The sequence below is a fragment of the Camellia sinensis genome, chromosome 9 (genome assembly GCF_055761805.1).
Source record: "Camellia sinensis isolate YWXY chromosome 9, ASM5576180v1, whole genome shotgun sequence".
NCBI classification, from domain to species: domain Eukaryota; kingdom Viridiplantae; phylum Streptophyta; class Magnoliopsida; order Ericales; family Theaceae; genus Camellia; species Camellia sinensis.
The window spans coordinates 6,776,479-6,801,272 of record NC_138969.1 but is presented as its reverse complement, the minus strand read 5'-3'; the positions used below and the strand labels follow the sequence as shown (position 1 = coordinate 6,801,272).

The 24,794-nt window shown below is 29.5% G+C and overlaps 2 protein-coding genes across 2 annotated transcripts; one reads left to right on the top strand and one right to left on the bottom strand.

Annotated features, from left to right (window-relative positions):
- Window positions 1–10,689: 10,689 nt before the first annotated feature.
- LOC114291310 (uncharacterized) lies at window positions 10,690–12,848 on the bottom strand. The gene is made up of 2 exons (XM_028235373.2): window positions 12,395–12,848; window positions 10,690–11,804 (listed from the first exon to the last, which is right to left on the bottom strand). The coding sequence occupies exons 1-2, from the start codon at window positions 12,522–12,524 to the stop codon at window positions 10,861–10,863; spliced, it is 1,074 nt and encodes a 357-aa protein (XP_028091174.2). The 5' UTR covers window positions 12,525–12,848; the 3' UTR covers window positions 10,690–10,860.
- An 8,503-nt stretch (window positions 12,849–21,351) lies between these two features.
- FKBP13 (FK506-binding protein 13) lies at window positions 21,352–23,256 on the top strand. Its single transcript, XM_028235363.2, has 5 exons — window positions 21,352–21,766; window positions 22,032–22,124; window positions 22,452–22,512; window positions 22,716–22,784; window positions 22,977–23,256. Exons 1-5 carry the CDS (start codon window positions 21,401–21,403, stop codon window positions 23,039–23,041), a joined length of 654 nt encoding a protein of 217 aa, XP_028091164.1. The 5' UTR covers window positions 21,352–21,400; the 3' UTR covers window positions 23,042–23,256.
- Window positions 23,257–24,794: the final 1,538 nt, after the last annotated feature.

The window sequence follows — 24,794 nt, the reverse complement described above, 5'->3', positions numbered from 1 at the left end:
ACCTTATGAGTCGAAAAATATATTCGTCACGCAATCAATTAGAATTTATTATTGACGAAATATTTTCGTCTCCCACAACTTATTCTTCCGAGACAAAAATATATTTGTTGCCTATTTAATAGAAAGATGAAATGACATTGTCTGGATGATGGAGTGTTTATTGGTGACGAAATATTTTCGTCTTCCATAACTTATCCTTCCCAGACAAAAATATATTTGTCGCCTAATAAATGAAAATATGCAATGACATCGTTTAATAGACATGGAATTTATTGGTGACGAATTACGTTCGTCACAAAAAAAAATTTATTTTGTGACAAAAATGTTCGTCTCTAATGAACTAAAATAATTCACGCCAATGCAAATGAAATTGATGCCTCATTTTTGCAGACGAAATTTTGTTTTTGTCTTCTATACTTTTGAGAAAAATTAAAACAAACGGCAAAATTAATATTTCGTCATCTTTGGGTTAAATTTTAAGACAAAAAAAAATTTCGTCACCAAATTTGGTCACAATAGCCTAGATTTCTTGTAGTGCAGGCACATACACAAAAGGATAAAGCAATAAGCCAGATTTGTTGGTTCGTTTAATTTAAAAGTACTTTTTTTTTTCCCATAATCAAATCCCATACAATGATAAGAAACATTTCAAAATACTAGGAATCAAGCTATTATGATCATATGATGTTCTAATCATATAATTCTAGGTACAATAGGTATCTGTCAAAAACACACACGAAAGGTAAGGAAAAGAATGATTTTAGGACTATTCAGGTGGCTTGTTTTTCTTGATACCTACTCTCACAAAGCATTCAAGGTTCTTTGAACATTTTTGAACTATACTTTTAGGTCATTGATTTCTATGAATTAGTGTTTGGTTGTTACTTTTGAAAATTTTAAGACAAAAATGCAAAGCCACGCACTTATAGCTACTAAGTTTAAGCTGACATATTGTCACTAATGGTTAATAGATCCCTTAATGTTCTTGAATTTTCAACGTTTAGTTATACTTAAAATAATTGAGGCCTAACTCTCTATGTCTCACAGCATAGGAAGAATAATAAATAGAGTATTAAATTCCAATAACCAGTGTTGTGAAAAGCGCGCCTAGGCACCGGGCGAGGCGAGGCGCACTGTTTGCGCCTGTACAGGTCCAAGGCGAGGCGACTTGAGGTAGGCTCGCACCTTAGCCGCGACTTGAGCCAGGCGACAAAGGCACGCGGCGCACGACTAGGCGCGCTTGATTTATTAGCAGCTAGATCTGATCTAATGGCTACGGGGGTGTGTTCGAATGGCTCTTAACCACAGAGGATAACAACTCATGTACAATATGACCAAATATGACTGAAATGAACCCTAATCTATGTCGTTTTTCCTCTCTCGTCTCGCCTTGGACTTCGACTTCAACTGGGCTGCTTGATTCAACTTCGACTTCGCAATGACTTCAACTTCGCAGGTATGCTTCGCCATCTTCTTCTTTTTCTCCTCCTCTTCTAGTCGTCTGGTTGACCTCTTCTGGTCTTCGACTGGGCTGTTTTTTTTTTTGTTTTTTTTTTTTGCTTCGACCTCTTCTGGTCTTCTGATCTCACTCTTTCTCTCTCTCTCTCTCCCCTTATTCTTCTTCCCTTCCTCTTCTGGTCGACCTCTTCTGGTCTTCGACTGGTTTTTTTTTTTTTTTGCTTCAACCTTTTCTGGTCTTCTGATCTCACTCTCTCTCTCTCTCTCTCTCTCTCTCTCTCCCCTTCTTCTTCTTCTTCTTCTTTTTTTTATGGCTTCGACTTTGACTCTGTTTTATTTTTATTTTTTTCAATTATGCCTTTGAGTCTGTTAGGAAAAAATAAAAAATAAATACAAATACAAAATAAATAAATAAATAAATACAAATACAAAATAAAAAATAAATAAATACAAATACAAATACAAAATAAGGTGCTACTGGTCTGATTAATTAGGACAAAATAAGGTGCTACTGGTTTGAGTCTCTGATTCTGATTAATTAACTAAAAAAAATATACTGAAATTTTTTTATAAATAATTAATTATTCACAAATAATTAATTAATACAATGCTACTGGTCTTTTTTTTTCCCTTTATCTGTTAGGGGAAAAAAAATAAATTCTGATTCTAGTTAATTAACTAAAAAAAATACAAATAATTAATTATTCACAAATAATTAATTAATACAATGTGCTGCTGGTCTTTTTATTTCTTTTATCTGTTAGGGGGAAAAAATGGATTATGATTCTGATTAATTAACTAAAAAAAATACACTGAAAAAAAATTACAAATAATTAATTATTCACAAATAATTAATTAATACAATGTGCTATTGGTCTTTTTTTTTCCTTTATCTTCTTTTTTTTTTTCCCCTTTATGAATGATTAGTCTATGTTAATTTTCTTATTTTTTACTAAGACTGTGCGCCTTACTTCAATAAAGCCCGCGACTCGCCTTGCGCCTAGGTCCCGAGAGACCTTCGGCGCCTTAGTGCGTCTTGAGCCTTTAAAAACACTGCCAATAACATCCTAGGCACTCTTATAGTTTGTTTCTCAACTATTGTATGCAGTTAACAAATTGTCAAATAATTTGATAAATTACTTCAAAAAATATATTTTGCTTAAAGAAAAAGAAACTATTTGAGCTAGTTGATATTATTTGAATTTAGGAGTTTTGAAAATTAACTATACCTGTTGCAGAGGGTCGCCAAATCTAAATCATGGCCTTAACAGACACAAAGAAATCATAAATGTCGTGACAATTCATTATGGCACAACAGAGAGATAAGTTTTAGTATTTTCTTATAGACTCTTCAGTCACATTGGTGACAAACCACCCAAATTTGAACTAGTTGATATTATATAAATATCTTTATTTATTTGTATATTCAATTCTCATAAGACTAATAAAGATTTGAATACATACATGTGTACCCACTCATAAAGATTGCATACATATATGTATACCCAGACTTAATGCATTTTTGCAAGCTCAACTTGTTCTATATTTTTTAAATGTTGATTAATTTTATTGAATGTAATTAGTAGGTTGAGTTAATTTCTACGTAGTCAAGAGGATTACAACCAAATTTATAATGGTAGAGAAACCCTAGTTCTACTAGGAAATAACTATAATAACCCAATCCTAAGTGTAAGAACTCCAGTTAGAATTCACATTGGGAAAGATGCCTTCTAGCTTTTTAAGTTTCTTGCGACTCATTTGAATATTTCTACATGTTTTCTGTCATGAAAATTAATAATTGATTCTAAAAACTTTGATGATAGTTGCCACCATCAATGAAGCATTCTCTAGTTAGATTAATTCCCTATTTTCTTTGGTGTTTTTTTTTTTTTTTTTTTTTTTAATTATGCAATAAGATTGTGTGATTGCTAGTTTTGGAGTGGAGTTCGATCCATAGATTTTTACAAAATTAAAATAGAAATGTAAGCAAAAATATTATTATTAACAACGCTTTCTTCATTTTTTTATTTTTTTTTATTGCAGATAGCTAGAGGCGTAGTCATGCATGTTTATGGGCCTGAGTTTGTCGGTGCATTAATTCTAAGTTGTGCTTATACATGGAGTTTTTGCTATACTTTGCATCGGACAAATATGACATACATTTGAAATCTTTGATAGTTTTGTTAAATATGTTTTTGATGTGGTGAATTCGTTGTAAACTAAAAAGATGGATGGTTATTTTGGGCGTGTTCATGTTGACAGGTGGTAGTAATTAGATAGATTAACTACTATTTTGACTTTATAATTGATGGTTTTTTGTTTTTAGATTGGATTGTTAATGGATTGGCATGTTGAAATTGATTGGCATTAATTGTAAATGTATTACAGGCAAGGTTCTAAAATGCGGTTGCGGTCGCCGTAACGGTAGCGGTAGCGCGGTTGCGGTTGCGGAGTGTAATGGTCGTAGCGTAACGGTTGCGGTAACCAAAACCGTGAATTTTTTTATTTTTCGCACAATTTGAAAAAAACATACCGATACACATTTTTTTTTCCATAATCATATTTATTGGGTTATAAATAAATATTGATCAATTTTTGTAAATTTTTAGTATGATCCGATATATTTCACATTTTTAAATCACTATAAACTGAGTTTTTTACATTTTATTTTAATAATTAATGATTTTATATGTCATAAATCCATATTACGCTTGTAGTAATTTTTTTTTTATTGAAGTTAGATGTATAAAATTATTTTTTTAATTAATATGCTTGTGGAAGTATATGTAAATTTTAATTTGAATAGTTTTAAAAAATAAATTATACATTTCAACAAATCAATAACATGTTCTTCATCTTCCTTCTTTTCGCTCTATTTCTTACTCCTCCATCTTCCTTTTCATCTTCCCTTTTCTCTCTCTATCTCTTTTCCCCCATTTTTAGTTTTATTTTTTTATTTTTTTTAAAAGAATAATTTGGAACCGTTATGTAACGGTGCATAACAAGCCGTGACGGCATCGTTACGACCGTTATGGCAGCCGCTACGACCAACACACACATGTGAATCTCAATTACACCGCAAAAGCGGCCGCAACGGGTGGCGGTAACCACCACAACCTTTATGTAACGGCGTTACATAACGGTTGTAACCGTTTTTTAAAACCTTGATTACAGGCATTCAAAAAAATTAGCATTACATTTAAAAAATTATTTTTTGAAATTAAAAGCTTTTTTGCGATCAATAACATTTTAGTCGTTGTAGGTCATTGAGAAAGGTTCTAGGAATAACTATTGGTGACCACTACTATGGTCACTAAAACATAGACTCCCAGCAACCAACTTAATTTGTGATCGCCAAAAACATCAATTTTTGTAACCAGTTTTTTTGTCACAAATGATCAATCTTTAACAAATTTAATCCTTTTTGCGACCAAAATATATGGTCGCTAATGGTAAATTTCAGCGACCAACTTCAATTCTGGTCGCCAAAAACCTTATGTGACAGGGCTTTTGGCGACTAAATGGCGAGCAACTTTTTTTCGTCGCTAAAAACTATTAACGACTGGATATCAATTTTCCGCGACCAAAAAGTTGGTCGCTAAAAGTGTTATTTCTTATAGTGATTTAAGTTGTTTTGGCTAGTTGTTATTACTTTAATGTTGGAGGTATTGACTAGTTATGAATCTATGATGGATAGTTTGGGTTGGCGTTTTGTTAGTTTTTATTTATTTTTATTTTATTTTATTTTATCTCTTGTACTCTTTTGAGCATGAAAATTTACTTAAACCTTATGGGACAAGAACTGTTAGATTTTGTTTCACCCCTAAGATTTGAATGATGGAATATAGATTGAGATTTAGTCTTAATTTAATATTTAATTGTCCAAATTTTGGAGCGTGACATAATATACATTGGTATACTAGTTAGTATATCAATTGGTGCATGTAGCATCACCGCTAAAATATGCTACTTATTTCATACCACATAAATAACTTAAAATTTATCATTTTAAGTAATGCATTTATTATTTTATTTTTTTAAAAGTTAAATTAAATAGATTTATTTTTTTCGAGCAATTTGCATTACTCATTTATTCATATGTAAAAAATTATTATTTTATCTTTTCTCAATCATATATTATTCTCACATTTTTGTTTTTATTTTTGAGTCATTAAACTTCTAATCGCCTCACAACAAATTAAAATTAGTTAATAGGGAATGAAAGATCAAGAAATCATTTAAGAATAATAAACAATTCAAATAATTTGTCATTTCTTACACTTAAAATTAAAATTAATCTTTACTTGAATGGAGAAATTATTTTAGAATAATAAAATATTCATTAATTTATTATGTATGATACTTAAAATCTATTTCTCTATCTTTATTTATCTCATTTAAACTATTTTTATTAAATAAAATCTTAAAATTTATTTATCACCTTCATTAATGGTTGCATTTTTATTTTATTTTTTGTTTATAAAAGTTCAAAAACTTGTTATGGAAAAAAATAGAGTCAGAAAATTACATTTATGTTCTTAAAAAATTATGAAAAATAAATAATAATTTCATATATATTTGGTAAATTAAATTAAATTTATATATTTTTTCTTTAGAAAGTGTTTTAATTCGTTGTGAGTTTAAATTAGTATTAGAGTATGATTTCTCAGTCTTATCAATAAAATTATATGAGTGTTAGATATACGGAAGAAATAAAATTAGATAATTTAAATAATAATACTTCTCTATAAATAATAATAGAACAAAATAAAGGTGAGAAATTAAAAAATAAAGTAAAAATTTAACCATTAATGAATGTGATAAATTAATTTTAAGATTTAATTTAATAAAAATAGTTTAAATGAGAAAAATAAAGATGAAGGAATATATTTTAAGTATCATATAACAAATTAATTGAGTATTTTAGTATTCTAAAATAATTTCTCCATTTAAGTAAAAATTAATTTTATTTTTAGGTGTAAGAAATGAGAAATTGTTTGAATTGTTTATTATTCTCAAATGATTTCTTGGCCTTTCATTCCCCATTAACTAATTTTAATTTATTGTATAGCGATTAATTTTTTTTTACTTCTATATTTTTTTTAATCATGTAAGAATAACCTGTGTTTTTTTTTTTTTAAATATGCATCGACTAGAAATTTAATGACTCAAAGACAAAAATTAAAAAGTGTTAATAATATCTTAACAATTTAGGGATAAATAATTTTCTTACATATGAATACATAAGTAGGACAAATTGCTGAGAAAAAATATTAATCCATTTGTTTCAACTTATAAAAAATAAATTTAAATAACTAACACATTAATTAAAATTGATAAATATTTCGTTATTTTTATAGTGTGAAATAAGTCTTATAAGTATTGTATTAATTATTAGGGTCTTATATTAAACTATTAGGGTGTTAAGTTGAAATATACATGGATCTTTAATAATATAATGCAAAACCTCAAGGGAGGTGAGTTGAAATTTTCATTAAAATAGCTTATTAGTTCAAAGGGGCAATAGTCATTTTGGACAGAAAAGTAACGGCATTTGTGCTAATTAACAGATTGGGAAAATCTTGATATTATCAGCAAAATTAGGGGGGGAGATCCCTGTATTTGTTAAAAATCTCAAAGGAGGTAAGTGTAATTTATCCAAAAAAACAATTAACCCTACCTATGGCCTCGTTTGGAAACTTGATTATTTTACTTGGCTTTTTAGTTATTTTATGAGATGAAAAAAATTGTGTGTTGAATGATTTGTGAATTTTTTTTTATAATTAAATAGATGGTGTGAGAGAAAAAATAATTAATTAATTTGTAAAATGTGGTATTTCGTTTTATTGGCTATTTTAAAATTTTTTTATTTTTATTGACTATTTTAGCCAAAATCTATGTTGCCAAACAACTTACACCAATCTTCATTTAATTAGTCTTATGGATGGAAAAAAAAATGATGTTATCCTATCTTTCAAAATTTATTTCGTTTCATGGATTATTCTTATAATTTTTCTTTTTTACTTTCTTTATTCTATTTTTTTTCATTTTTGTTTTTTCAAAGACTTTATTTTTTTCTATTTTTTTTTCTCTTTTAAGTAGGTTTTATGAGCAAAAACCTATTTTATTATGTTCTTGTTTTCGTTTTTCATTTTTATTTTGTGTTTTCGAAAACAAAATGAGAAGTTTAAAATTACTTCTCGTTTTAATTATAGAATAAAACATTTGGCATATGGGGCTAGTGCTCATTTGGACACATTCATTTTACAACTATTAATTATATACTCTTTTGTAAATAATAAATTATAGTTTTACCAATAGATATCCTGGGTTTTCGTAAAAGTATACTCCTTCCGTCTCAAAATATTAACTCTTTTTGAAAAATTTAACATTTTTTTGATAGTACAAGTATTACACTTCAACAATATTAACTTTTTAAAACTACTCTTTGGTAGTACAATAGTGGTAATTATACATTATGCATAGTAAGGTTAATGAATTTTTTTTACAAAAAAGGTAAAATAGAAAATTCATATTATTTTAGTCATTCATTTTTGAAAATGGATTAATATTTTGAGACAACAAAAAAGGGAATAAAGGATTAATATTTTGGAACGGATGGAGTAATAATTATTGGAATTTGGATCAAAATAGTAAAAATTTGAATTTTAAAGACTAAAATAAGAAAATAAAATTCTCTAAAGATAAAAAAAATAAAAATAAAAAAGAAGAAGAAAAGAAATCATGGTTTAGGAGGTAATGTAATTTACACAATAGATTATTAGACAGGTGCATGCATTTCGTGCCCAAAAAAAAAAAAAATGACTGGTATAAATTATCAAAATAAGATTTATAACGAGCCCAATGGATCAAACTGAACTATTCAATCTAAACTAAAGATAATGGGAAGTTTAGTCAAAACCCTTTCTTTAGACCTTTATTTGGTGAAAATGACAACTCAATTTATTTTTCTTCATAAATCTCCCAAGGAGAAAACACATGATTGAGTAAAATATATATATTTTTTTTCTTGAACAATATTGCCAGAGTAACATGATACTGTGAGACATAGTAACATGTTACTGTCAAATAGAATAATTGTCAAACAGAGTAACATATTACTGTTACTATTTACATCAATTTCAACAGTGATAATTTTTTTTAAAAAAAAATTCATAGTAAACATAGATCTTATTTGATAGATCTTGATGAGAGAATTATAAAAATATTAATTTTATTAAAAACTGACATCTACATCAAAAGTTATATTATTTTTAATTTTAATATTTTAACAATAATGATATTTGTTGAACTTTTTTTTTTTAAAAAAAATTATACTTATCCTTAATGCATTAAAATTTTATTATGAGAGGGTTTGACTAAATCCCCTAACTTAATCTCTTTTTTAAATAAAGAATAATAATAGAGATATTCATTTTTATTACATTGTCTATTCCCTATTCACAATGACACCATTATGATGGGTGGACTACACTCTTATTATGAGTAAATAGTAAAAAATACTCCTAATATTTTCATAGTCGAACTTAAAAATAAAAAATAATGTGCCCAAAAAAGTAGTTAATTTACAGAGTTTAAGTAGGCTTACAATAATGTTGTCTCCCCCGCCAATTGCGACCTACTTCTTCCCCAACTTATTACTTCCCCATGTCTATTTGCTGTGGCTCAAAGAGGCAAAAAAAGGTTTTTAGCTTTTTTATTTTATTTTTTGCTTTACAAAGGAAAAGAAAAAGGAAGAAGAAGAAGAAGAGTCATTTGTAACCGACAACATCCACTTTTGCTTCTTGAATAGTAAGGTGGTTAACTTGAATCCATTGCAACAATTTAAAGTGTAACTTCTAGAAGGTTAATAGTTTCAATCTTTTAATGTCTACGAATCTTATTTTTCGTATATTTATTGTGACTTTTCTTTCGCACTTCAAAAATTTATTTGTATTAATTAATTATATGTTGTATCTTGGTCATTATAATTATAATTCATTAAATTTTATTCTAATATATATATTTAAAAACAAAATATTTTAATTGTCAAAACTGTTATTATTTTATTTTTAACATTCAAATTTGACATTTAAATTGCTATAATTTTAGGACCAAAATTTTGATCTTATGGCACGATTATTTTTTATTTTTTATAAAATACATTTATTAGTAGTATTTTCAAACTTTTGTCCCTAAAAAGATCTTTTTTTTCTTTATTGTTTTTTACTTTTCCGGATAGGCCATTTTGTGAAAAATTGACCTCTTAATTTTTTTTCAACAAACTTTTGGAAACAAAAAAGTTTAATCTCTAAAACCCTTAATATATTGTAGTGATAACTTGTGTTGTGACATTCTTATATACCTTCATTTGTTCGGAAAACCATTAGATACTCAAAGTATAATGTAACATTGTAATTGGATTATTGTTTACTTAATAAAAAATGAGTCAACATGTCTTACTTGGACAATTTTTCATTATATAATTAGTTCAAAACAATGTTATATGATATTCCAGCTACTAAATTAACTATTCATTCATTCTTGTATCATGAAGGTTTATCCGGTTGTTAAATTCAGAACCCCAAAATTAATTGAAATGCATACAAATTAGCCCGAACATCCAATTTAAAAATTTAGAATGAAAAAAAAAGAAAAAAAAGTTGACTAAGATGGGAGAGTGTCAAATTTGAACTCCATACAAACGTTTGCACGTGATTACGTACAAACTTCAACAAATTTGTGACATTATTTTATATATAGTGTTATCAATCAATAAAATAATATAAATTAAATAAAATAGACATTTCTTATTTTCTATTGATTCATTCATGTAGTACACAATAAAAAAATTTATCACTAATTGATGAAACTGTGTTACACCTAATGGCTTTGTTTGAGAAGTAAGTTGATTTTTTGCTTTTTAAATTTTTTGAATATTTTAGTTTATGGTTAAAAACTTTTGTTTGGATTGGATTTTTTGATTTTTAAAATTTTTGTGAGAGAAAGAATAGAATAATTATAATTTAGATGCGACATTTTATCTTATTAATTTTTTAATTTATTTTATTTTTTTGACTATTTTAAGCTGGTAGTCCCATGCCACAAGGGCAATATTTACTAGTAATTTATTTTTGTATCCGTAACATTTCACAACCAAAAACTAACCTTTCGCCACCTCAATGAAATCAACAACACGCAAATTAAATAAATAAATAAATACTGCAAAACTGGATTCTTGTACAGAATTTCGATTTTCTTTCCTTTGGTAAGTTACATAAATAAATTCATCTTTTGAGACTTGTTTTCATTGACTCCACCTCAATATAAAACAAAAAAATAAAATAAAAAAAAAACAAAACCAAAAACAAAGAATATATATAGATATATATGGATGTGAAATTAACAATCCCATGCAAGTGGATCCATAGGATTCACATTGCAATACATTCCACAAGGCAAAAGTGCAGACTCCACAAACTCAAAATCAAAGTTAGAACTCTCCATCAATGAAGTACCCATGTTTTGGCCACTGCTTATTGATTCATTCACTTTATCAGCTTCCCCTTCACAACCCTTTTCTTGCTGTGGATGTTGTTGCTCTTGTAGTTGCATTACCATCTCTCCTCTTGTCGGATCGAAGTGTTCTAAATCACTACCCCACATGGAATTCTCATCAATGAACCCGAACCCATATAGATTATTCATCGAAGAAGATGGAACAGTTGTCGTTTCCATTGAAGATCGAGTACCAAATGGCATGGGGCCATCTGTCTCGCTCCCTGGGCAACCCTTTGTCCCGTATTGACGTGATAACATGAGAAAGGTATGAGACAGATGATCCGTGCTATTAGCAAACTCCATCAACGAATGCCCGCTTTGATTTCTTGTTGTCGGAGCGAAACTAGGGCTTTGGTATTCATGCAATGAGATTGGAATATGGTTGATAGAGTTAGTATCAGAAGGTGGCACTAGGGTTACAAGAGGTGTTTGCATATCATTGGTCTGTGAAGTAGTTATGGAGAAAACTGAGGTGTTTTGTTGGTGGTGGGTATGAGGGAGTACTTTGTTTGCTGTTCTGTTGCTTGAAGAGAGGAGATTGTGAGTGTTTGGATCTAAGCCTTGCGCAATGAGCTTTTTCTTGATGCATGAGTTCCAAAAGTTCTTTACTTCATTGTCTGTTCTTCCAGGCAAGTGTTTGGCAATCTGAGCCCATCTGTTGCCTAGGATCCTATGAACATCAATGATGATTCTCTCTTCTTGTTCAGTAAAAGTACCCCTCTTGAGATCTGGCCTCAAGTAATTTATCCACCTTAATCTACAACTCTTTCCACACCTTTGCAAGCCTGCAATTAATATCTCAAGATCAAAACGAAAAAAAAAAAAAAAAAATTTGATTTAAAAGCAACGAGGAGAAAATTATCTGGGTAAGTCCAATTCTACTATGAACATAAAATATGTATATGAATGGACAATATCTTATAAAATTTGCTGGTGAAATCTGCATCTAAACAATCTTGTCCATTCATATATATTTTGTGATCTATTCTGTAACTAATTTTTACAACTTTTTTCCACACTCTTAAAGACCTGCAATATATCTCAGGATCGACAAAACTCATATTGATTTAAAAGTAAGAAAATCATCATATTTAGTCTCTACTGCTACAAACAAAGAAACTAACCAAGACTTTACATAATTTGTTGGCGAAGCTCACATCTAAACAATCTTGTCTATTCATATGCATTCTGTGATCATAGATATGTTGTGTGATTGACTTTTGCATGTTTAGAGTTATTCGGGTTAGTCCGCCTCCCATTTTCCTTCCAATGCATGGTGTGAAGGCAGCAGAGTTCTTGGAAGGACAATGAAGTGTGTGTACATATACATATAGATAGATAATAAGAGAAGAATTAAAATTGAAATTGTACAAACCTGCTAGTTTAGGAACAGAACTCCAACAGCCATGGCCATGAGTGGTGATATGTCTGATGAGCTTCTCATCTTCCTCAGGAGACCACAGACCTCTCTTAACTTTCTGTTTGCTGCAACAATGGTGGCCCATCTCATGAGTCCTCCACTGCCCACTTGCTTAATACCACAACTCATTGTTTATATATTGTGTCCCTTTTATTTCCTTCTCCAATTAATCATAGGAAAATATTACACCTCTTTTTCTACATACATAAAAGTCTTTCTAAATTTCCAGCTTTGTTATACGTGTGCCATAGATGAAGTGTACTTATTTTATACTATCAGCATAGTTACAAACATTGAGAGAGAGAGAGAGAGAGAGAGAGAGAGAGATATGTCGGAAATTAACTTGGGGTGTACTCATGAGAGGACCACAGTTCCATTGAGTGTTCTGGCAGCTTCCAACCCTTTGTCTAGGTAAAATTATTAGGTAGTCCCGGGTATCACATGATATTATTTTTGTGATATTTTTGACGAATGAAAAATTATAAAATATATTAGGTGTATCATCTCTTATGAAGACCGATCAATACCGTTTCACTTGTAAAACTTTCAATTATGTTATTGTTTGAATGTACACAAAAACAATAAAACATACTGGTCCAATTAACTTTGTCTTTAACCATTGTTCTCAACCTGATTAACACTCTTCTCTAATCAAAAGAAGAAAAAATATCTCAAATTATAGTCTATTGACATATTATGCACAAAATTAGACTCTTTCAACATCTTTAAGCTATCTTGAAAACACATAAAAATCAACAAATTAAAAAGTATTATATGTTTTTCACAGCTTTAGACCCAAATATCCTAGCAGCAAATAGCCAATGGTCATCTGCTACACCATACTCACATGAGCTTATACTTGGTCTAAAAGAGTATTGAATACACCACTACTAGTGGGTAATGCTTAAAAGAGTCTTGAATACACTATTATTTGTGAATAATGCTTAAAAAGAGTCTTGAATACACTAATATCATATGATGTATATGTAATGCATGTGTGCGCTTTTGTATATATTGATGCGATATAAGGCAATTATTAAGGGTTATTTTGGAAAAATGGTTAAAAATTATCTTTCAATTTTTAATCATTTTTGAGTCATATCATCTCTCACAACTTTTACACGCTTTTTTAAAAAAAGTTTAAAAAAATTAAAAAGTCAACTTTTAACTGTCTTTCCAAAACAACATTAAGGTGTCGTTTGGCCAAAAAAAATTTAGTTGACTTTTTAGATTTGAGATTTTTTATTAGCTGGGGATTAAAAAGTTCGTTTGGATTGGCTTTTTTTATTTTTTTGACTTTTGTGAAAGAAAAAGTGCGATAATTATAGTTTGAATGTAACATTTTGTCTTATTGACTGTTTAGCCGATTTTGTCTTTTAGTAGCTAATTTAATTTTGGCAATTAGATTAAAAGTCAGCTTATTAACTTTGGTTTTTTTAAGTTATATCACCTCTCTACTTTTTGTATATTTTTTTTTTAAAAAAAGTCAAAAATATAACTTTTAACCTATTTTTCAAAATAGGCTATAGCCAAACAAAGCATAAGGGTTTGTTTGGGAAGTGCTAAATTAGTATATGTTTTTGGCTTTTTATAAATAAAAAAAAAATTTGTGAAATGTGAGTTGGGGTTGAGGTGATGTGACCCAAATAAGATGATATGTTAAAATAACATGTGCTATTTTTGCACATGCCAAACAACACCTAAAGCTATGTTTGGGAAGTTGGTTTGCAACTAAATAAGCACAAAAAGATAAAATAAACTAAATAAGCCAATAAGATAAAATGTTACATCTAAACCGTAATCATTTCACTTTTTCTCGCATAACCATCACATCTAAACCAAAAAAAAGCATGTTCATCATATAAATACATAGGTGACTCAATCATTAAGCCGATTTGGGGTTTAATTCAAATAGTCATAAGAGACACTTAAGTATCAACAATGTGTCAATACAGAAGTCTGCTGTAGTAATCTAATTCTACTAATCGGCTAACATCTTACAACAAAATAATAATAATAATAAAAAAATAAATAGAGACACCCTATTTCAAAATGATAAGTTTAATTGCAACTACTAATTTTGTATATTTTTTCCTTCTACATCATTACTCTAGTTTGTAGTATGTAGGCAATGTAATCATTCATTTACATTTGAGGGAAAGACATATCTGTAGGGTTGGAGATTTGAACAATAACTTGGCCTTTTAGGGGAAGACCTAATGATTTTGCAGACAACCCCACCATATCATTTGTATCCAAATTGAAAACACTACACCTTATGCTCACATATCTCTCACTCCAAATATTCATGAAATCGTTAGTATCTTGTCGGTCGCCCAATATGTGAATTGTTTTTGGTGTATGAAAAATTGAATTCCTCAATGCTAGATCTTGTTAAGCATTATCTAATAAGTGATCGTTTTGTTTTCTTTGAGATTATGATGCACCTTTAACTGTAGTGTACGATAATGATGAAAGATTATGATAAAAGCGATAATAAAGTCCATGATGGAAAGGACTCCTAAAAATAATAAACTATCTCGTTTAGAAAATTAACTATTTTAATAGGTTATTTTAATTTTTGGCTATTTTAATAGATTGAAATTTTTGTATTTAGAAAGATGGTTGAGTTGTTTTGTTCTATAATTGGATGTGATGTTTATAAGAGAAAAAATGAAATGATTATAGATTTTATATGATATTTTGTTTTATTAATTATTTTAACTTATTTGATCTTTTTGTAAATTTTAACCTAAAAAATGCTAAAACTCAACTTGCCAAACAGGGCCATATAGTGGCTAAACTCGCTGCTCTCACACATATTCTACAATTAAATATAGCTTCCAAGTTCGTTTTCCGAATTGATATATCATAGATTTCAAGCTTCAATTACACACTAGCTTCTACAGATTTCTAGAGTCTTGAACAAATGGAAATAGAAATTTCACATTAACTTGTATGAATCACACTATGATGAATTTTGACTTTTATGTTGAATTACTATCTTTTTGGAATCAAAATTTTCATCAAAATAAATTTTTTTGGTACTAAATTGTTCTATTTTTTAGTGACAATTTTAAAATTTTATCTCTTTTTTTACTTATACTTTTCAAGATGTCCTTTTAGCGACGACTCTCATGATAGTAAGTATTAATTCCATAATATTTTTGGAACAAAATTTATTTTTAAGAATAAAAAAAAATTAATCTTTAAAATTCTTTATTGGTGATGATTGGTTGAACATTAGTGATTAATTATTATCTTTTTGTTATCAAATTTTTTGTCTCAAAAAATAAACTATTTTGAGATCAAATTATTTTGTCCCTAAAAATCTATTTATTATTGACATTTTCAAAATTTTATCACTAAAAGCCTTATTTTTAACATTTCAGGGCGATCTTTTGGCGACTATCCCCACGACGATAGAAATTAGTCCCTAAATATCTTTTGCAACAAAATTTTCACTTTTAGAGATCAAAAAAATTGGTCTTTAAAACTTTTATATGTTGTAGGGTCAGATGACGGAAATATCATAAAATTAACAAATAATTAAATAAGTTAAAAACACAAGAAATGACTTGTCAAAAAATTCTTAAAATATGTTTGGTTTGATTTTTAAAAATTTATTTTTAATTTTTTTAAAAAAATTAAAAGTTAATTTGGTTAAGAAATAAAAACTAAAAAATAATTATTATTTTTATATAATTTTATCTTTTGAGTGGTTAGAAATAATTTTTACAAATTAAATATATTTTTTCATATTTATTTTTATTAAATTAGTTTTTTTTTTTAATTCAGAATTTTTTTTCTAAACAACAAATCAAACATGGTTCCAAAAACTTAATTTTTTTTCCATCTAACATAATTCTTTTGTAAATTTTGTTGATTTATCAAAGGGATTTTAGTAGGGGCAATATCGTCCATCAATTTATATTTTGGTGATATCAGCTAACCATTCTTAACGTTTAGTTAACAGTAGGGGTTAAATTGTTATGCGAATATAAACCTCGGGAGACAGGATGTAATTTCTAAAACCTCAGGGGAGAATCTGTAATTTAGCTAAATTTCAAGAGAGGTGTTGGTAATTTGCCTAAATTATATGAATCACACAATGACGAATTTTGACTTTTATGATGAATTATTATCTTTTTGAAATCAAAATTTTCATCATTAAAATAAATTTTTTGGTACCAAATCATTCTATTTTTTAGTGACATTTTCAAAATTTTATCTCTTTTTTTACTTATGCTTTTCAAGACGCCTTTTTAGCGACGACTCTCACGAAGTATTAGTTCCATAATATTTTTTGAACAAAATTTATTTTTCAGAATAAAAAAATTTATCTTTAAAATTCTTATATATTGTAATGTTATTTATATTTGTTCATTAAAATTAAAAAAATTCATGACCATAAATCAAATTTACATAAATATTATTACCATGCCATTCTATATGATTTTTTCTGTGAAAACAACTATACATGAATGGTGCCACATCTTTACTTTACTTCACTCAACCGTTGCTTGAGAGAGTCAATTTCTTGGTGTCAACGAAGATGGTGATGATTGGTTGTGTCTACTTTCTTGATTTCCACCTTCCCATTTCCTCCTATTCTTTCTTTCTTTCTGTTTAAAAAATAAAAAAATTACTACACTACTTTTCATTGAATTTTCTAGGCAACTTTCTTTTCCTTTCTTTTTGTTTCTTTTGGAGGAAATCACGTATAAAAGCAAATTAATAAAGCCTCAAAGGGACACACACATAATTAAAACAAGCCAAATCTTTCTCAAATGTCAATTTGATTTCCCTCCCCCAATCATCACTTTTTGCTTTGTGCAAATTGATATATTTTTTCCTCGTCAACTCGACTATTAAAGCATTTCCTGTGATTGATGTCAAAATTAACTTTTTATAACTTTAATAGTATAAATATTATTTGATGTATTTTCTCACAAAATATCAAATGAAAATGTTATTTATAACCCCATCATGAGATTGGTAGACAACACAAAATTGTCAAAATTTAGCAAGAGCTTTTGCACGCCGTTGAATTTAATTTTTTTTTTAACTGCAAAAATTTAAATTTACAAGCATTAGACAATGCTATTGAATAAATAAGTGAGTTTTTAAAAAAAAATTTCCCAAAAGATTCAAAGACAGTAAAGTTTACATTAATGAATATATATGAGATTTATACCTTTATATCTAATGGTAAATAAGAAAAAAGAAAATATCTATTTCTGTATAATATTTTTCTTTAAAAAATATCACTTGGATTTGATGGATTTCATCCATCATGTGTTACATTTTCTCTTGACTAAATTTTTTTCTTGGGAATGAGTTTTTTTACCAAATATAGATAGATTTCTTTCAATTTGTGTGGTCTAAATTAATGAACATTATTAGATTGTTTTAATTTTTTTTCAAAAGTTGAGGTGGTGGTGTGGTGGGGGGCATATATTATGTTTTGAAAGAAGAAAATGTGTCATGATTATCTCGTGTTTCTAATATATATTATTAATGTTGCCGACGATTTAATCATTATCTCTTTTAATCTCTTTATCATTTTCTATATTTCAAAAGCCAAACAAGCTTGATTATCCCCACTTGTCAAGTTACCTATATGCACTAATAGCTCATTCTTAGCCCTCTATTTCTCTCTTCTCTCTCTCATATATGTTTGTGTCCTATGTTGAGATTACTTGAGTAGCTGCCATATTGAATAGGAGAATTGCAAATAAGTTACAAAATAAATAAATAAAAGAAAATAAAATAAATGTGCAGTTTAAATTTAGAGTTGAGCTGCCCGAATTGGAGGTTCAATCTCCTAGAACTGGATGCTCTCGATTTCGATATTCTTTTGTATATCAATGGTTTAAATTTGTCCACGTACTTACAAATTCAATATTAGATTAAAAATAGTAAATTACAAATACACCTCCCTGAGGTTTGATTAAAATACAAATCGTCCTCTGTGATTCTAAAAATTACATTCCACCTCCTGAGATTTTTAATTTCATAACAAATCGCTCCTTTTATTAATAAATCATAAAGTCAATTAATAGTTTTTAATTATGTGATAAATATGTTTCAATTAATAATTTAGGTAATTTTATCATTGTACAGGAGAGCAATTATGAATTTCTTCTTTTTTTTAGTTAATTCTGTTAGATCAAAAATTTTAACAATAAGGTATTTGTAATTTTTCAAACTACAAGAGGCAATATGTACTTTAAATAAATCTCAGGGGATGTATTTATAATTTACCTGATTAAAAAATATTTAAAAAAATGGATCAAATATTTAATGGGTAAATAAGTAGATAAAATTTGACTATCGATTTACAAAAATGTTGAGGTGACGCACACCCATTGCTCGAACTGTTGCCTAATCCAAATCCAGATTAAAAAGAAATCATTTTCTAAATTTATTCTCGTGTGATACACACTACATCGAATTTAAATTCAAGTCATTTTTTATACTCAAGTTCTTTTCAAATTATTTTCAGTTAGGTAGCATTATCAAAAAGAAAAAAAGAAAAAAATTAAAATGTGTGTATAGATACATATCACATCTGCCCTTCAATTCAATCTGATTTTGACAATTAGTGATCAATTAACTTTCTCTGCGTGCATGCATGTTATTTGTTTCTAATTATATTAATAATAATTAGAGATCAAGTCTTGTGAACATGGGTCATTAAGTATTTCAAGCAAAGATTACAGGTCATCACCCCCAACAAGTAGCAATTTTGTTCATGCTGCACCACTTTCTCACCCCATCTCTCCAAAATTTAGATTAAAAAATAAATAAATAAATAAAATATTTTTTGAGTTAATTATTACCTCTTTCAATTATCACTGAATATCATTTTATCTTCTCAATTTCAAAATCGTAAATTTATATCCCTCAATTATTAAAAATTGTACAAATACTCCCCCTCTTCTGAAGGTGTGAAAATGAAATAATTTTGATAATTGAGAGATTCAAATATACCATTATAAAATTGAGGGATAATTGTCTAAATTTTAGTTAAAAAACAGATGAAAATGATACTTTAATTCAAACGGAAAATTATTATATAAATAAGATATATTTTTTTGAGCCTAACAAGACAACAATAAGCTCTACACCTATGATATGACGTTTGTAAGACCAAGTCCAACTATAAGGATAATTGAATAAATAAATGGTGATTTTCAAACTTGAAGCCTCTACAGAAATTAATGAGGTGAAGTGTGCCTATGGATAACTTAAGTTTATACTTCAAATAAATGAATGTAATATACACATTACTATCATAAATAAGACTACTGCTGTTTAGGTTGACTTAGCATAATTGTATAGTTTTACTACAAACACAGAAGTTGAACGCAACAAAATAAAACAAAAAAATTATAAAATTATATACGAATCAATAACATTTTACATGATTTTTTAGTCGGTCTACTTCTAAAAGGTAGTGTCCATCCAAAAACTTTTTGTGTCTGATTTTATAATCTGTTTTTGCTATATAGAACTAGTATGTATTTAAGTAATTTACATAATTGTCCTCAAGCCATTGTCACAAGAAGGAATTCCATTGTGAGAGGCTTCAAATGAAAAAGTTTTATCTAATATCAAAACAAAAATGATATGAACACAAAATCGACTTATTAGAATTAGTGATGTCAAAAATGAATGCTATATTGACTCACAACTTGGCTTCAAATTGTCATATATGAGAAGTGTTATATATCATTTATTTGCATCAAGGGATTATTGTTTTAAAATCTATATATAAAATCCTCTCCATTTCTTTTACTTACAAGTTTGAATATAGCTTAGTCATATAGTCCATACTTTACCATATAAATTTTAATATGCAGCCAATCAAATTTTGATGCATTGCAGATTTCTTGTGAGTTTTTCAGACTTCTTCTAGTATCCAATTTTTTTATATTTTATTTTATTGTAAGTAGAGGACATGTCTTGTGAAAATTATCATCAAGGATTTCAAGCAAATGAAAAAATAAAATAAAACAAAACTACAGCTCATGACCCCAATTGGTTGCAATGCATTCAATTTCATGGTACAGTTACTTTCTGTCCCTGTTCCTTGAAAGCTAGACTCATAATTTAACTAAACATGAAATATAGAATTTGAAACTTTGTTTTCAAACTGGTTACATAAATTAAGGAAGATATTTTTCACAAGAGTCATATGCTGGGCAAACTATTATACCCCAACAACTTCAAAGGACAAAACAATCTTCTGAAGATACCTTTAATCAATTCTTCAGGCATTAAAATTGTGTTTGAATCATAAATTTAAATAAAAATTTGAAAAGAAAAAAGAAAAAAAGTGTGTAAAATCCCTACTCAAATCTATGATCCAAACATAACTTAAGGTTGTGTTTGGATTACGAATTTGGATAAGAATTTGAAAAGAAAAAATGTCAATGAAATATAAGTTAGATTTTTTTTTCTTCATTTCACTTTTTCTTTTTAAATTTTTATCTAAATTCATGATTTAAAGCCAACGTAAAGATTGACTCACAAAAGCTACCATAGCTCCTCCTATCTAATCCCTCAGTTTGTAAGGGAGAGACAAGAGGAAGCGTGTATATGAGTCGATTTGGTTAGAGTAAGTACTTAATTAGAATCGAATTAATCATGATTGGTTATAGCATTTTGAACTCACGATTGAACCAATCTTCCATTGAAACAGAACCGAGCCAACCCAATGTAGCTTGGATTGGTTCAAGTTGAAACATAGTTCTATTTTATTTATCCAAAATAATTGTCACTTTGAATTGGGCTGTATAGGCCCTCTGATGTTAGGATTGGGCTCAATTGGGTTGGCCAGGCCCATTTACATCCCTAATTTTGGTATACTGGGATTTCCAAACAGCCTTTACATATCCCCTCTACAGAACCTTTTATCTTCCCTTATCCACAAACTTCTCTGTTTGGGTGGAAATGAGCATGAGCACATTGCCATTTTCCCTTGGGTCTCACACTCCCACAAAGCTCACTACATCAACAAAGCTCAGTTCACTCATAACCAATCATCCAAACACAACTTCAGAACAAGCTTCTTCAACTGTCAAATTCTCAACCAATCAACACAATGATAACCCAATTGTATTAATCAAAAGAAGAGAAGCAATTGGTGGTATTGGCTTATGTTGTGGCTTTCTTCTTGATGTTCTTTCACAGTCACAGCTTGCATCAGCAGCAGATGGAGCTAGTCTCTGTGAGCTAACGGTGGCTCCGTCGGGGCTTGCATACTGTGATAAAATGGTTGGGACTGGTCCTGAGGCTGTCAAAGGACAATTGATTAAGGTATAATTCAGATTTTCTCTCATTACCACAAATTATGATTTTAAACACAAAAATTTATGTACAAAATCATTTTTTGGAAACGAAATATTTTACTTGCTAAAAGTGTCATCGTATTTTTAGCAACGAAATTAGAAATTCAGTAATGAATTGTTACCTTTTTAGGATCAAAATTTCTGTCAGATAATGCGGCATGAACAATACATAAGCTACAAACAATGTGACATGAACAGTATATATTTAGCTTTTGTGTACATGCACTGCACAGGCACATTATGTTGGGAAATTGGACAATGGGACGGTTTTTGACAGCAGCTACAATCGCGGGAAGCCTCTCACTTTTCGTGTTGGCGTTGGCGAGGTATCTGTATGCTTTCTTACTTATATTATGAACACTTAATAGGAATATAGTATACCGCTTAAATGATCAAAGGATGAGTTTTTTGGAAAGTATTTGATCATGAAGTTAATCAAAAACTTGAAATCACTAATGACTGAAACATTTTGATAGAGAACTTTTGATTACCAAGTGGGAAATTAATAAACTTGTGGATCTACCGGAAGGCAATTTGTCTAATAGAAGAAATAACCCCTCTTGAATCATAGTGTGACATTTCAGATGATTAATTATTGTAGGGTTGTAAGTTTCAAGAAACCAAGATTGATCTTTGAGCACATTAATTCACAGGTTATTAAAGGTTGGGATGCGGGCATTCTAGGCGGCGATGGAGTTCCTCCCATGCTTGCTGGTATTTTAAAAAAATGATTGTGTTTAAATACGATAAAATTGAACATAAATGATAGAAAAATGATACAAACATAGAAATTGGACATAAAATTCACTTAGATAGACAACTTATTTCTAAAAAAACTCATGTCTGTCCATGTGAATTCTATGTTGGGTTTTGTGTTTATAAACTTGCTCAAATTGATTCATTTGGCTTATCCTTAGGAGGAAAACGAACATTAAAGCTTCCTCCAAAACTCGGATATGGCATGAGAGGAGCTGGGTGTAAAGGAGGTGAACAATCCTCAAACTACAATACATCTATTTAAAATCATGATATGCTTAACTCACCCAAATTTTCTTATCTACTGTCAATTCTTCATCAACTATAATTTCCTTCAATCTCTCCTTTTTCTTTTTTTCTTTTTTTCTCTTTTTTTTTTTCCTTTTTTTTTTTTTTCTAATGGAATGTGTTTCATAATGCAGGTTCATGCATAATTCCTCCAAATTCAGTTCTTTTCTTTGATGTGGAGTTCATTGGCAAGGCATGACAAGTTGATTTGTCATTTCTAACCAGAGAGTTTAAAATAATTATTAAGGGAAAAAATATTTGTATTAATTGCTCTGCCTTCTGTTTGTGTTTCAGTAGAGAAGAGCAAAAAATTATTTATTTATTTTTGGATTTTTTGGAGGCCATCATATTGTAGTAAATATGAAACATAAAAGAAAGCTTAATTACACAGACCTCCTTTGAAGTATTTAACAATTATAGGACCTCCACTCTAGTTTCTTAAATTACAATGCCCTCCCGTGTCAACTAGTGCACTAACAAAAGATGTAATTTTACATTTTTGTCCTTGTACTTTTTGCTATATAACCAAACAACCTTATAACTTCAAAACATTTCATCTGACTAATTAACTAAAAATGAAAATGTTATAATTATTGGATCGATTTAATTTTTTTTTTTTCTTTCTATGAATGATATGATGGAATAAAGAATAACTACACCATAAATTGGTGTGACTCACTTCACTGTAATTTCTCTCCCTAGCAGTATTATAAACCTTCCCGTAAGAATATTGAACTATCCGTTAGTTGGTTGATAATTTGAATTCAAAATTATCAACAGACACAACTCTGTGAAACATGGCAACTGTTATTAAATTATACCTATTGCCAAGAGTCTTCTATTGATATATAAATAGTGATAACAGGTTGTGAATGATATATAGAAAAGAACTACAAAGTTAACTATTTTTCTATCTTCCGGATATTCAACATTCTTGCTTGATAAACACCCTCACGGGTATTCCGATCGATTGCCATTGATAGAACATCTTTCAGTGGTATCAGAGCTAAGTTACCCATTATCGCAGATGTCGAATTTTAGTCCGAAAGAAAGACAAGTTTCCGAAATCTTTTTGCCGAAAATTCAGAAAATAATTGATCAACAATCTTCGGCATTGGTGAATTCTGTTTGTTTATATAATTATCATCAACGTGTCATATTCCCAGAATACTGTCCGAAGAAAATAACTGTTGGTGGCGCTGTTGTTCCGAACCTTGTCGAAAGTGAAGCTGAATTGCACCGTTGGAAGAAATTTTACAAAATATTTTTCGGTTCCAATTGGGTCTCCAAATTTGCTCTCTCTTGTTCTTCACAGAATTTTGATCACAACGGTGTAATTCGTTGTGAAAAACGGAAAAAAAAATTGATCCACAAAATTCAACTTACAGTGTTTGGACTCCCACCCCCACCGGAGAAGACGATCTACAGTGCCCAGAAAAAGAAGAAGAAGACTCTGTTTTGCTATTCAATAGGGTTGGGCTGAATTCAAAAATTAAAAGAAAATGCCCAAAAATTAGGACCACAGCAAGGAAATCAATTCCTTTGGCCCTGAAAATTAAAAAGAATTTGGATCAGCCCATTTACTTAGGCGCAGCCCAATCCACAAACACAGCCTGCAAAGCACACAGACCAGCCCAGTGTGCCATCCCAGCCAGCCCAGCGAGCCAACCCGCGTGCCAGCCTAGGTCCGCGCCCAGATCCGCTCGTCGACCCAGCGTCCAGCGCCCGGACCCGCGTCCGTCTGCCTCGCCTGACCCGCGCGTTGACCTGTGCGTTGACCAGCGGTTCACGCCGGTTCGGTCTCAGCCGGTCCAAACCGGTTCAGCACAGTACCCGGACCGACAGCAACCTGGTCCACTTGGTTTTTTGGCTCGTTCTCGCTCATTTCAAGGCCGTTTACAGTCATTCAAAAGCCAAAATTTTCAGAATTCTTCTAAGAATTTTTCTGTGGA